The sequence below is a fragment of the Buteo buteo genome, chromosome 8 (assembly GCF_964188355.1).
Source record: "Buteo buteo chromosome 8, bButBut1.hap1.1, whole genome shotgun sequence".
NCBI classification, from domain to species: domain Eukaryota; kingdom Metazoa; phylum Chordata; class Aves; order Accipitriformes; family Accipitridae; genus Buteo; species Buteo buteo.
The window spans coordinates 46,990,115-47,005,312 of record NC_134178.1 but is presented as its reverse complement, the minus strand read 5'-3'; the positions used below and the strand labels follow the sequence as shown (position 1 = coordinate 47,005,312).

Genomic DNA, 15,198 nt, shown 5'->3' with positions numbered 1-15,198 from the left:
ATCTGTGACAAGCGTAAAGTAGAGGGAAATCTCCCCAGCTAGTCTTTTGAAGAGGGAGAGATTCATTTTTGCTGTCTGGAATTCACAGCCCACCAGCTCTGCATTGTCTTTGAGACGTGATCCCCGTCTATAAGCTAACTGGGGACAGCCTTTCCCTGCCCAAGTGATCTTCAGTCCTCCGAGGGTCACCCTGTCCTTGTGAGAAGACAGTGGTGATCTGAGGGCAAGTCTCCTGCGCACACTAGCTGCCTGCCTCCACCAGAGGGTTGTGGCACATTTCTGGCTGCCAGGCATTAGCACACAGCGTCCCTGCTACCTCTGTGTCACCTTCCCCTGCCTGCAGAGAAGAGGCAAAACAACTGCTATTTTTTTTTCTCAGGGAACTGCGATAGTCCTTTAAATAAGCAGCGGAGAAAGGACATTCCTTTTAAAAACCCAGCAATGTGCGGTGAGTGGCAACACTCTGAGACCAAATCTGATCTGAGGGTCCACACACCTCAGGAAGGACAAGTTTCTCCAAGTCAGCCCCAGCCTTATTACCAGCAAGTACAGACTTAACATTTTGCAGCTTAGCCAAATGCTTGCACCAAGACAGATGAGACAAGGAGAAACTTTGAGGCTGGAGTCAATACATCTCCCCCTCCTCTCTCCTGAATACAGATATATGTTCTGCTCCAGTCCCACACTTCTCCTACGGTGTGTTACAGAAGAACTGGGATCTGACTGGCTGAGAAAGCAGATGGAGTCTAAATCAAAGCCAGAAAGTGTGTGAGTCATGACAGACAGATTGTGAGCTGGGGGAGATGAATCTGGAACAAAAAAAATGATACACATGGAGAGGCTTGGGGAGCTCAGACTAAGACACAAGCTAACCTGTAAAGTTTCTTGAGGTTTGCCACTTGAGAGTGCAAAAGCACTACACGTGTGTGCCCATATGTGCACACACACACCTCTCTCCATTCCTATTGCCTTTAGCTGTCCCAGAGGTAGCATAAGGAGGTGGACTGCTCTCTGTGGGGAAGCTGAAAAGTGGGTGTTACTGCTATTCTTTGGAGGCATTACTCAAGATCCGTTCCAGGTATGTCCCCACCCTTGGAGGAGAAGCAGCATTCATCTGCACCATTTTCTCACCTGGGAAAAAGTATGCATACATGAACATGTGTAGGGAGCCAGGAGGGGACAAAAACATACTGCAAAGATGGTTTGTGATGGCTGAAGAAGTTTCCACTTCCATTTTACCAATAAAATCTTCACTGAGCTGATGCCAAGTACTTTAACAGGTGTAAAATGCGCAGTAAACTGATACTGGACCTTTGTCAAGGGAACTCTAAGCTTGCACCCTCTCAGGCTATCCCAGTATGCCCCCTCAAAGTTTAAACTTGAAACCTTTGCCAGGCAAAGTCATGCTGATCTGTCACTCTAAAACCTGCATCTCTCATCCTATCCAAGCAGCACAGACTTGGCTACCTACACACAAAAATTATCTTTTTCCCCAACCCAAAATATCCCCCTGAATTTGTATCATCAGCAGTGAGACCCTCCCACTCAGCTAGAAAGTCAAATCTCAGATCTGCCCCCAAAAATCCAAGCACAAACCTTGAAAAACAAGAAGCTCTGAGGCTGTTTTGAACCACAGAAGCTTGCTTTTCTCCTAAATAGCATGTGCAGTTGCTTAGAATCATTGTTTTGGGCAGAGATTCATGTTACGCCAAGCTTGCCACTACCAGTCAAAGCACTAAAATAGACATGTTCTTGTTCAGCATTTTCAACTCCAAGCACCTGCTGAACTGCATTTGGTACTCTACATATAATGGTCTGAGAAGAACATGATAGTGAAACATCTCCATCAGAGCAGAAAACTTTGGGAAAACACCACTACCAACAACAAAAGCCCTAAAAAAAAATTATTTGACTTTGTATCTTCAAGATAAATGTAGTTCTAATCTCAACTAATTGCCGGTTTACTGATACTCAGTTAATGAAGGCAAGAAGTTTATCTATTAAATTTATTCTAGCAAAAAGTTGAACTCTTCCTTTTACATGGCATTTAAATGTGAAAGCAGAATCTTGTTTTTAAACTCATCAATATAAAGAACTGAAAAATTATGGAAGACTTAAGGTTGACAAGAAGACAGATAGAACTTTGGGTAGTTATGACAAAACTAAGAGACTTGGCCATGGTTCAGATGAGGAGGGAAACACATGGAGATGGACTACTGGACAAAAAGAAAAATTTGCCTCAACAATGTAACTTTTTTTGGTTGGCAAATTATTTCAGACTAAAACCAATCATCTAGTTTGCTAAACCTATGGACAAAACCATTTACTACAAGCAGAAATAAAGGCAGGCAGAATCACAAGTTCATAAAAAATAACTCCCCCCCACCCCCTCCCCAGTTATGCAAACACTGTATAGAAGTGTGTGGTTTGTGGCCAAAGAGTACAAGACAGGGCAATAACCAGGTGAGCAAGTAAAGATCCCTCTTTGCCAAATTAGTCCAACCCCAGGAAGGGTATAATTAAAAACACACTATTAAAAACACTGTCATAGCAAGCACTAAGTTGTTCATGGCCACATAAGCAAGGATCTGGGCACAGCTCTCATAACAATTTAATCAACACTGCAGACCAATAATTAATATTTCTGCACAAAAGCCATGCCTAAGCATTAGTATTCTCAAATAGAGAAAAACATTTTTTATCTTAAGCCATGTGATGCAAATTTTTTAAGGCTTTATTTGTGGTAGGCAAGCTTAAACTGGCCCTGACCATAAACCACAGGCTCTTGTTGTGTGCCCCCCCATACTGGACAGACAACCCCTGTGCACATGTACGCGCGCACACACACACACACAAACATCACCTTTTTCAAGTCACGGGTGTGCTGTAGTAAATAGCTCTGCAATTGGGTTGCCTGTACTTTGAGCCACGTCTCCCCCTCCCTCAGCTTGCTGGAGGTCAGTAAGTCCTGATGCAGTCTCACAGTACTAAAGACGCTACCGTGGACACTGCTGGGACTAGTGTGCGACCTAAATGAAGCCAGTCTCAACCAAACCTATTACTCGTTCAAGCACTGGCCTTTCAAATGAGCATTTGCTCACAGCCCAGCAGTTTTGGTGTGCTGCTTGTGCAAGCATCTTGTGCTCTGTAGTAAAGCTAGTTACTGAAATGTATCTAACCAACTTGAAGGATTGCACCTGATACGGAGGTCAAAGTATGTTGAGGAAAAGTCCAGTAGCAAATTTAGAAAGGAAACAGAATGTAGAGAAATGTAAACGTGAATTGCCTGCTTTATATGAACAACAATCTAAAAGCTGCTAATGTCTGGCTATTTACTGAATAGCTACTTACTTTGCAGAACAGAAGGTAAAAATACAAGACCTACTAAGGTATGTTCAGAATTAAAGTGACACAAACTCAAGTTAGAAGCTTCTCAGTTTTTCCACACAGAAACAAGTGCAAAAGACAGTAATGGAAGGTTTATGAGGCACATGTGCCAAAAAAAATTAATCTGCTTCCCCCCCCACTCAAACTTCTATAGTGCACTTAAGCAAATGGGCTGTGAAAAGAAATGGGAGCTGTGAGATGGTTGGATTATGACCAAATATGTCACAGAATCTTATGCTTAAATCAAATTTGCAGTTCCTCTGGCACAGAAGATACGAACTGTCTGAGGGACTGTATAGAAAATACCCTTGCAGCTGGCAAAGTGTGAAGCCAGTGAGGTGTGCAGCAAGAATGGTCTTATACCCTTTTTATTTACTGTTTGCATTAATGACTTGGAAGTAACATATGAGAGCTTGTAAGACAGTAACATGAGAGAAACATATGGTAGATTTGCCATCTAGTCTAAACAGAGAAATAAACAGAAAGTGGAGATCAGAGACTGGGGCAGATACCACAGAATGAGGTTCATGTTGGGGATAAGCAGCTAAATCCAGAGGAGACGTACTTAACTGAGGGATAAATTTAGACTCGTATAATGGTAAAAGAGTTTTGTTAGGTGAAGCACTCAGCAGCTGGACACCATCTTTGCAGTATAATGTCAAATTAAGAAAAAAAACTTTCCTATGCAGAGGTACGACTTCCAGGCCCAGGGACTCAAGTCTTAAATATACATGGCATAACTGATTTCATTTGACACACTACATTTCAAAAAAATAGTGACAATTTAGAGGCCATTTGGAAAAAATTAACGAGGAGCAAGTACTAGGGGACTTAGAGAATTGACAAAAACACACCCCAAAAACCTAAAGGAGTTAAGTATGTGTGTCTTATGTAAGTCACAATTAATTATATGAACATAATCATGCAGACATACATACCAGGGGGTGGGTGGCAATCTATTCAGTAGCAAAGGCAGGTAAACTGGAAGGAAGCAAATTAACTTCAGATAGAACGCAGAAAGCAAAGCTCAGCTAAATAGCCCTGATTGATTGCCCTTAAGCAGGGCAAGTGACACTGCTTAGCCCCTGTAAGAACCACTGGAAAAGTGCAAGTTTCTTCACAAGAAATCAGGTATCTTTCATGGCTAGAACTTAAAATTCTCATATGGTAAACAAAGCACTACAGGATCTGGCCTAATGTCCTAAATCAGAAGTAGATGATACAACAAAGTTGGAAGTGCAGAGATGCTGCTTTCCCTCTGGGTCAACCAATTCCCCAACCTGCTCTGAGGCCAGCAGGCTGAGAAGCACCTATTTTAAAACTGGAATGTGAACCCAGAGTCTTGCTACCCAGTGTCAGTGCCTTTTACAACCCCAGCATCAGACTCCTCTTTGTGTCCTGTCCTAACCTGCTGTTGTGAAACTTCTGTCCAACTCTGTACCAGATGTGTCTGCATGTCACCAGTATTGGGACAAAACTTATATGTATCATCTGGAAAATGCTGTTTCAGTGTAACAGGGAAACTGACTCTATGCTAAACTAGAGGATCCCATCGATGTGATGCTGTCCATCATCAGGTCTGCCACAATGGCCTGGGATTTGTGTCATGGTAGCCACAGGCACACGTGAGATTTTAGCCCTGTATAGTCAAACATGCGATGTTCTTATCTTCTTAATGAGAAATAGTGTATCATATATTTCCTACTCTGGGATGCTTCTCCAAGCCACCATGATCCTTTTCAACATCCTCCATCAGACTATCTCATTGAGACCCACCCCCTCTTCCTAGGATCCTCCTTCCTCAGACGCAACTCCCCTGGAACCAGTCCCACAGAAATAAAACACTTCCACCAGCCAGGACGGCAAGACCACATTCTGTTTAATAACAACTCCATAAAGGACTGTACATGCTATTTTGAGCTACCTCCCCTCCTTTACTGTGGTTGCTGCCACATACAGGCATGGAGGTGTATAGTGCCATATAGTTTCCTAAGTCTATATGTAGTGTGTGTACATGTATGTATGTGGTTGTACATGTATGTATTTATATATATCTTTGTAGAAGTGTTATCTCATAAGTCACATTATCAAAACATGCGAAGTATATCCAACAAAAATTTTCAGGCAAACATGTTTTGGAGCTGGAAGACCAAAGGCAAATCAGACTTATTAAGGGCTAGTGTGGGACAAGGTAAGGATGAAAGCTTTCAGTAGTGGGTCCCTTTCCCTTTTTGTTTTACTTCCATTCAGTACTTTCCCCCAAACATCAATGCACCTCTGTAAACACTAGCTTGAAAGAACACATATAATCACCATGCAGCCTCCCCCCTAATGAAAATGTGTACAGGCTTGGGGGAAGCTCTTTAAAATTGCTTTGCGGCAACCTCCGTTGTCCCATACGCTTATGCTAAAGCAGTTTCAGATACTGAGAATACAACATTTGAAGACCCAAGCCTTTAGTTACTTTTAAACATGCTTCAGGAATCCATTCTGCATGCCACCCCTGAGACTCCCATCCACCACCCTTGTACCTCCCAAATCCTCAGTCTGTATCCTCCCATCTCTGAAAAGAGCTGGAACAAGAGAAACCCTGTTCCCTGTAAAATTACTTTTGAGTCCCAATTTTATAGTGTAGGGATTCCTAGAGACCTCCGATCATGCACAACATCCACAAATCAGAGAAGAAAAATTGAAGCCAAACAAGAATATATACCTGCAAAAGAGCTTTTGGCTTGCTACATTGCTCACACATGCAGTATCTGAAAAGAAGGGAAGCCCACCTGTACTTGCCTCATGGGAACTTGGCAGAGCTCTGGAAGTGGCTTCTTAACCTTTTGACTTCCAACTCATGACTGGATTTCATGCCCAATGAAAATGAATCCAGAAGGCCAGTGAATCTAGACTAGATGCCTTTATCTTATTAGAAGTAAATCTTGGTGCATGATCTTGTCTCCATAATGGAGAAAAGCCTTTTTAGATGTTTTTGTCTTGCTAGCATGGACATTTGATCCCTTATGGGAAAGGAAAAACAAGACTAGGTTTCAGAGGGCATTTAAAATGTCCCCAGTCAAAGGAGATGAGGAAGATCCTCAGTAGCATTCTTTCCACAGAACACTGCAACCCCTCTCTTCCCAGAATACAGCAGCTACTGCTCATCAGTACTTAAGTCCTGCCCATGGCAGGGGGGGTTGGAACTAGATGATCTTTAAGGTCCCTTCCAACCCAAACCATTCTATGATTCTGTAATACCTGCACTGAGAATATCCTTGAACAAGTCTTTACAGTTTTGGTAAACATACTCTTTCTCAGAGAGTCACAGCCTGACTAAATTTTTCCTCTTCCAACAATGTGTATCTGCACTGGAAAAATATATCACGTTTATTTTCTTTTGCGCAGACCAACACTGACAATTGTAGAGCTTCTCTTGATTTCCAAGGAAAAGATAACACTTTGTTCTGCCTATGCTGGGGAAAAAAGTCAGTGCAAGTATGTAAATTAACCCTAATGTTCTAATGTCTTCCATGTCCATTTGTTAACATAATAATCATTTGTCTTCATCCCTACCCCAGTCAATTAATGAACCTGGCTGTGCTGCTGAGAGAGCATAGTGTCCCCAACAGTCTTGCCCAGGCTCCATGACATGTTCTGAGCCAGAGAGACATTGATCTGGCACAGAGGTCCAGCCGTTCTCTTCTGCCCCTGTGCAGGTTCACTACTACTCGGCCTGGGAAAAGCCTATGGTACAAAAGAGGCACCTGACATTGACTTTACAGATTGCATTCATATTCGAGACTGTGCTTTACTGACTATAGGCTGTCCTACGCATACATTTAGTTCTAATAGGCACTACTTTACTCACATTTTCCCTGTTTATTTTTCCCTTCCCTGAGCCATGGCATAGAAAACTTTCCCTGTCAGATTGCTACAGGGGAGGAGAACCAAAGAATCTTTCCTTTCTTTTCCTTTTTCTTTTGGAAAAAGCCAAAGTGTTAGTATAAGGGAAATGCCAGATTGTTTAGAGTTGTCTGAACAAGGAACATGGGAAATTCCATCTGGGAGAAATTAGAAGGAAGAGCTTAAACTATGCCAACATTGCTCTGCTCTCTACCATATTTAGAGGTGGATTTATTTTAGTTTGTTTCTCCGTCTAGGCAATTACCAATACAACAGTTAAGGCAAACTGAGCTAAATTTAGATATTTTGGGTTTCCAGTGAGAACAGAACTCACATTAACTTCATTTGGACAATGACTAAGTTCTTACTTGTTGTATTTCCTATATGACTCCCCTGAAGAATTAAGCATATTGTAAACTGTTTTTCAAAGATGAGGAAAAAAGAAGCCAGTAGGTGCCCAAATTCAGGGAGGTCTCTTTCCTGTCACTCTGACTTACAGAAAGAAGTGTGGCTTGGACTAAGGAGTACCATAAGCTGCACCAATCCTGGAGCTACAGCTTGTATAGCAATTCTACACCTGAGCCCATTCTGCCTGGAGTCTGCCATGAAGCTTCCTACCTCTGTTGTGCAAACATAAGATGTCAAACTTTTCCTGATCTTTTCCCAAGCCTCTCTCTCAATGTCTTTCCCTCTCTGGCTAGATTTCTCCTTGCTATTGCACAGAGCACCCATAGCTGTCCACAGGCCCGTACTATTGCACACTACCTTGACTCACCACCATACCTCATACCTCTGTCAAATGAAGAGAACAGTTTCCTTTTCTCCAGGTCTCTTCTCTGCGCCTACCACTAAGATTTTTTAGTTGTTGTTGTACACAGTACATCACGCACAGACTCTGCCTAGGTGTGAAGTGCCATCCTGGATCTCACACTAGATTGGAACTGGCTAAAAGATAGGGATAAACCTCACCTCCAACAGCTGTGCTTCACTCCTGCACAAGGCTCTGCCTCTTGCAATTACAGAAGACTTATCAGTATCTTTAGCTGCCATGGAGTCTAATCACTGAGCGCATACGAGATTCGTGCATGTTAATTTTATTAATTCCATGCGTATATCAAGTTACTCATCTCCTCCTGCCCGATTGCAAGGGTTTATCTCAAAGGAGCCTGTGGAAGAGGAGGGAAGAGTAAGGGAAATAACAGGGCATTAAATAACAACAAAGACCAAATCAGATAAGAGCATACTAGAAATTCTAGGGAAAACACTAGGGAAGGAAGGGGGGAAAATGTCCTCACTGGTACCTCAGCTGGCTTTATTCTTCTCAGACAGATATTTCGCAATCAGCTTAAGCCAATTTAAGTTGCATATGCAACCAAAGAAATAGTCTTCAACATGACCATCCACCCATTTCACCAGCCCTCAGTGATGCTTGCCTCACCAAGTGAAACAATACAAGGAGCTGATCCCACTGAAACCCTTATTTTATAGGGGACAGAGTTAGTTTTCAATGGGGCCAGTTCCTGGGGAGCCAAATGACTGTTAGCACTGGTGCTTCTTAGGCAGTAGAAGTAAATAGCTGGTGGTGATGAAGGGAGGAGGCATGACAGCTCCTTTTAGCAGCTTAGACTCATCATGAGGATGCCATTTCAAAGTGCACTTTCCCAGTTTCCCTAACCTGATATAAAGGCCAGCTGCTGAGAATAGTACTCTCTCGCCCCCTCTGCTCACAGCTGTTCCCGCTTCACTTTTGTAGTAGGATAAAAGTGCAGTGCCTTGTTACGGGGTCAGCTGTGCATCAGCATCTGCACAAGGCTTGTGGGAGGTGAGCGCTGCCAGGGCAGAGGGCTGCCTCCTTCACGGCAGCTCACCATTCGATCAGCTTAGAGGTATGGTTAAACTTAGAGGTATGGTTTTCTGCTGCAAGCCTACCATGAAAGGTGATGTTAAAGTTTTTAAGGGGGGGAAAGCAAGTGGGTGACTTGTCAGCAGCTTTCCAGAATAAGATGATTCAGAGGCACAGTAACTGAAAGAAGCAGATTGACTTCTCCATCCCAGAGCCTGAGGTAATGGAGTTGAAAAGAACTCACAAGGCTCGTAAAGAAAGCTTAAGACTTATATTAAAAAAACCCTTATGAAATAGTGTAACTGATCAGATATGAGCAATCATGGGAAAAGGAACAAGAGAGAATTTTCTTGCAGTGGAATCTGAGATCTTTTTCAATTAGGGACACTTGTGTTTAAGCTTTCCTTCGTGTTCAGCACAATAATTTCAATGAGTTCCTGCTGAAGACAAAGGCTTGGGGGGAAAGATGGGAATCTTCTACCTCTGCTGCTTCAAGAAAATCCCAAATTTTTACGTAGTGCAGCTCTGCTTTACAAAGGGTTTGTGTTAATGAACAGTAGGGCTCAGATTCTTAGTAACTATAGATCAGGGATACTGAGCTTACCTTTCCTTCTTATTTTCAGCCTCACAGATTCAATTTGGGCTCTGAGTATTTGGCTGGACTCTCTCCAACTCATCCCTCCTCACCAGGATAAAGGAACTGCAGGCCAAATTTTGCTCACGGAGCACCTGTGCCTTCCATATGCTTGAATAGGTGTAGCTACATAATAACAGCTTTTCTGGGAAATGTACAGTAGGTTCCAGGTCCCTCTCTCTGATATTGGATACACACAAGCAGCAGGCCTGTTACATAAGAAAAGGCCAGGTTATACAAACCATTTTCCACTTTCAAAGAGATTCAAACTGCCTTTCCAGTTCAGCTCAGGATGCTCACTCACGTAGCAAGTGTGGATGGGCAGACTTGCTCTCTCCAGTCAAGCTCCTAGCAAATGTAGATACATTTCTCTTTTAGACTGTGGAGAGGTCATGGAAAACAGCCTTTTTCTTTTTCTTTTTTTTCTTTTTTTTTCTTTTTTTTTTCCCCAGAAAAAGGCTAAAATTTTATTATTCACAGAAAGTTGAGACCTTTATGAAAAAAACTTATAGAATTTAGCAAGCTTGAAAGTTTTTATAGAGAGTAGTGTTCAAACCAGTCTGAATCCACAGAGGATGAGGGTCTATCTACAGGTTTCTAGAGATCAGGTTATGGAATTATACAGCAGGTTATAATTCTCTATGCCATTCCACAGAGGTTAGAAAACTCTACAGATAGGTTTTCTCTTCCTATTGAACTCCATAGATTTTTCTATAAGGTTAATTTTTTTCACACTTTTTCCCACGTAGATAATTTTCTGTCACTGCCTTGCATGGAAATAATGTACATCTTTTAGAAATCAGTCAGACAGCTTAGTAAACATACCACATGTCCACATTAAAAGAAAAAGAAGCCCTGGACAAGTTGACCCGCTTGTCCCAATCCTGTAAACAACACAGAAGGATCATTAGAAGCTACTCTGAAAGTTACCGTAAACATCCAGATTGGTCCTGGAGAGGCACGTGGGAACAAAATGGTTTGGAGAAAAAAGCAACAAGCTACCCAAGACTTCTCCCACAAAGGAACATACCCGACTATTTTTGTTTCCCTGAAGGCTTTTTAAAAAAGCAATAAGAAAAGGTTAACACTTACTCATTTGTCATCTGCTGAGGTGCCCTTGGTACTTGCCCAGTCTCCCTGTTCTGGCTAGTGTGATTTCCTAGGCCCTGCTCCATGGCTAGACCCAAAGCAGTTCGGGGCAATGAGCTAGCACTGGCCCTGCAAGAACTGTAGGAGATCACCTTTATCAAGCCCTCCTGCCCAGGGGAGGTTAGCACCTGAATGTGTAAACATCTTTAAAGAGATATTGAAAGGTCATCATTCAGGAGAAGAGCTACCTCCTTAGAGAGATGTAAGCAAGCCCAAGCAAATGGGTAAAAAAACGTGGTCACAAAAACTTTTCTCTCTTACCTACACCAAATTACCAGTCTTACTTAAATATCCCAAAGGTCTTTCCTTTAGAGGTGTAATGGAGAGGGAAGACAGATCCGCTTGAAGTGGACTTGGCTGGAAAGACTTGGGTATTCATAGAGGAGACCCTCTTCATGCAGCTGCCTGTGTAAGTGGGAGAAAGCTGAGTGGGGTCAAGTTCTACCTGAGAGTCCCATTCGTACTTTTCATAATTCTTGGACACCATCTGCTTTGCTTGCCAGGAGCTGTCTGAACTCTGACACTTGATGATATTACTTCAGTCACATTTTATTCTCCTCAGCCGTTCTTCCCTGCAAACATGCGGGGACTAAACCTGAAGCAGGAAAGGAACATGTATCACTCTCCTGTCATCCAAAAAATACACCAAGCCTGAAGAGGAGGCGAAGAAGAGACAAATGTAGACAGAGTAGATATGAGTCAGAGTAAGTGAGAAAGAGTTGCCCCTGGAACAGTATGGCAGTGTCCAGGCAAATTCCTTTCTCTGGCTCATCAGATCTAGCATCTGATCTAAACCCATGCTTTGCTGATGCTTCCTTGCAAGAGGTGTTGCAATTAAAACTCAGCACTTGAGTCATCTCTGCTGGTTCTGTTCAGTCCTCCAGCAAAATCGATAGCCTTGTGCAATTTTTTCTTTTGCTTTTGCCCCTGTTTATTTTCTGGTGAGAGTGCAAAAGGACACAGTTTTTTCAATTTCCTTTCAAAGGCCCCCCCCCTCCCAAAAGGAGGTCTGTAAAAACATGGCGAGGAATCCCAAGAGATCAAATTCCCCCTAGTCAATGAACCATACTTTTTTTTAACAAAAAAAATATAGAACCCGTACAAATAGGGAAAACTCCTGAAATTAGCTTTCTCCACTCCTAGAAAAGAGATGGGAGGGAAAAACAGACAGACCACGTACCGAGCATTATTTACATTGCTTGGGGGTAGGAAAACAAAAGAAGAAAATATAGGCAGGAGGAAGAAATAAACAGGAGGAGAAAACTCCCTCTCACCCCTCTTCCTCCAGCTACATTTGGCACTGCAGAAGGAGTGGCAGAAATGGGAAAGGTGCAGTATTTCTGTTAAGTGATGACTGGAGTACAGGCCTTTCCCACTATTAACTGCTTTGTTAGGAACACTTACCCAGCAATATAAAAACGTTAAAAAAAGCAAAAACGGAAAACTCCAATGTAAACTGGATATCTGTCATCTCATAGCTGTACACACTGTTCCTGGTTCTGCTGCCTACTCTCTGGGTCTCCCCATACTGCTGGCAAGGGAAAAAACAGAAGGATACAGCAGCAGCACCAAGATGGACATGCTCTCAAGCCCCCTGCAAGAGTCAGCTTTTTATGACTGTCTCTGTAGCTGAAAATGTCCTTTCCACTGGCATCCAGTGCCCGATGCCAAAAGGACACATCGCTCCTGCCAGCTCCTGGGAAGGTAGAAATGTCAGAGAGAAACAAATAAATGAAAGATTTAGAAAGAGACCAAAGCATGAATATCTGAGAGTGGAGTTAGATTCGTATCTGCATCCATTCTTCCACGCCACAGCAGAGCCATGCCCACAGAGCCACACCATCTGTATTGCAGCACAGCCCGTCCCCACGGAGTGCAGCTTGTATCCATCGAGCCTACAATTTCATATCAAGGTGCTATTGAGGATCTGGTTACACAGCAAATCTTTCATCTCAGTACAGTCTGTATCAAATACAGCCTTATCCTCTGTATCAGCCATGATCACAATACAAGTGCAATCTATATTTGTAAAGCCATATCTTCATTTTAAACCAGTTTATATTCATATATTCTATCAAAGGGGACCATGTCCACAGAGCAACATCCATTCTGCCAAGATGGATTCTAGCCACACAGCCGCTCCCTATACCAAGCCTTTCTCATCAGCCACATCCCCAGTACCAGAAGAGTTTGTATCCACAGCCAAGACTTTGTATTAAAGAGATTTAGAAATGATTTACCAATCCAGATCTCTCCAAGCACCTCACATGTGTTGCCCTGAGCAACGAAAATCAAAAACATGTGTCCATGGTGGAGGGAAAGAAGAGGTCTTCATGTGTCAATCACTTTGAGATTTTCCTCTTGTTTAAAAAAATAATTAAATGTCAGGAATGGAGGGTGTGTCTGCTCAGAAGGACGGGGAGCTGGAGAGAAGAATCCCTGTAATTTCATTCCTTGCCACCCCTCTCTTTGTTCAGCAGTGACGAGAACTTCATAGAAAGCATCAGTTGTTTGTTTCTCCTTCTTCCTCATCAAAGGACTGCACCCCAGAGGAGGTGACGTCTGAGACTTTGCGGCTCAGTGCAGCGTGTTCCATCTCCTCTCGAGGAGACAGTGATTCCAGGTCCCGGCACACTGCATCATCCTCCTCTGGAGAGGGCTTCTTGTTTAGGAGAGGAGCCTTCTCCAGCCGCGGGTTCCCTTCATCCTCAATGTGGTCCTCCATGTACGTGCTGGACTCAGCCCCACTCCCACCCTGAGCAGTCTGCAGGGGCCACACGTGGACCAGCCCCGTGCTCTGGATGAAGTTCTGCTCCTGCCGCTGTTGCTGCAGCTGTTGCTGCTGCAGAAGGCTGCTCTGAATCAAAATGCTTTCCTGAAGGTTTGTCTGGGACTCATCAAAATTCTGGCCTAGGTAGGAGCCGGTTGCTGGGGAAGCGATGAGGGACTGGTCGCTGGTCTCCCAGGCATCGGATGAACCTAAGCAATACATGCCCTGCGAGACGTAGGAATGAGGCCAGCTATCATACTGCGTCTGGGCCATATGCTCTGCAAGTAAAGAAGGGAAACAACACACAGTTAGACACCCTCTCCAGGCCAAGCTGGCTCATTCAGATCGCTTGTGTGCCTGTGCATGGCCCTGCACTGCACAGGGTAGGTAAATCCTTTAGCGGGGAGGAGGGTGAAGAGAAAAGGCAGTTCTAGGCAGTAGGCAGATGAGCTTGATTATACCCACAACTGACTGCAAGAGCTGGTGGCTTTCCACAGTTGTGCCCAAAAAAGGCAAAGGAACTGGGCTTTGGAGCCTCCCTGTTAAGCTTAGATTCCTTGGACAGCTCCACAAATAGGTGATGCCTCCGCTAGATCCCAATCCCCAAAATTGAGGCTACAGAATAAAACAATGTAGAGGGAAAGAGAGCAACATGATAACAAGAGCAGAAAAGGGTGTTTCAAGATTAGCAAGAGGCACTGGAGCTCACCTTGGCTCTCCATTAGCTCCTGATAGTTCTCGGAGTAGTTGCCTGCTGGGTTCTCCTGATTTGAGTTTACACTCACATCCTCACCATCCATGGAGGACCAGGCCATGAGAGTTGCCTCAGAAATAGCGAATTGCTCCATCACTCCTATGCCAAAGAAGACAGGGAGGGGAAGCAGGGATGTGTGAAAGTTTCCACTTCTCACCACCCTCTTTAACCTCATCTCTTGGTCACACTGTCCCACTCTTGTCCTATCTCAGCAACACCCACCACCCACAACCTCCACTCTGCATTCCATGGGCAAGACTCCAACCACAGTCCCTCTCTCCTTCGCCCACGTGAACCTCCCACAGGCTCTCCTGAGTGTGCTTCCCAGGTTCCTGCACTTTGGTCTCTCGGGGATTCTGCTCTGGGACATCCCACCCAATCCAACCCACGCACCAAAAAGCGCTACCTGCAAGGAACCGGGCCTCCTTTTCACCATCGCTCAGGTCTGAGTAGGCATCGGCGTCTTTGCGTGCCGTCTCATGCGTGTGCTGCTGCTGCTGGCTGTTTCCTTTGCCCCAGCCTTGCCATTCAATCATGTGAGCCACACGGCCTTGGCCCATGGCCGTTGGCTTTGTGACGTGGTCCTTCATGCTGCGAGATATCCCTAAGGGGCCAGACATTAGAAAACAAGGAGGGGCTATTATACAGCTCCAGGGTTGTCTGTCGTGCTGTTTACCTCTCTTGGAAGTGGAGCTTCTCCCCTCCTTTCCTGACAGGGTTCAGGCCTGGGGTTGAGTGTCTCCCACCTTTCACTCTATCACTCTCCA

General features: G+C 44.0%; 1 protein-coding gene across 17 annotated transcripts in view; it reads right to left on the bottom strand.

Annotated features, from left to right (window-relative positions):
* FAM131B (family with sequence similarity 131 member B) overlaps positions 1-15,198 on the bottom strand; it is a 90,622-nt gene that overhangs the window by 52,995 nt on the left and 22,429 nt on the right. For 3 of the 17 annotated variants that reach the window (XM_075034618.1, XM_075034617.1, XM_075034631.1), the window contains 4 exons: positions 14,838-15,048; positions 14,387-14,530; positions 9,729-13,955; positions 8,251-8,447 (listed from right to left, as the gene is read on the bottom strand). In XM_075034618.1, the coding sequence (XP_074890719.1) occupies positions 13,411-13,955; positions 14,387-14,530; positions 14,838-15,048 (900 nt within the window). In that variant the 3' untranslated portion in view covers positions 8,251-8,447; positions 9,729-13,410. The remainder of the gene's footprint in view (positions 1-8,250; positions 8,448-9,728; positions 13,956-14,386; positions 14,531-14,837; positions 15,049-15,198) is intronic. The other 14 variants (XM_075034630.1, XM_075034632.1, XM_075034634.1 and 11 more) reach the window with 12 other exon arrangements.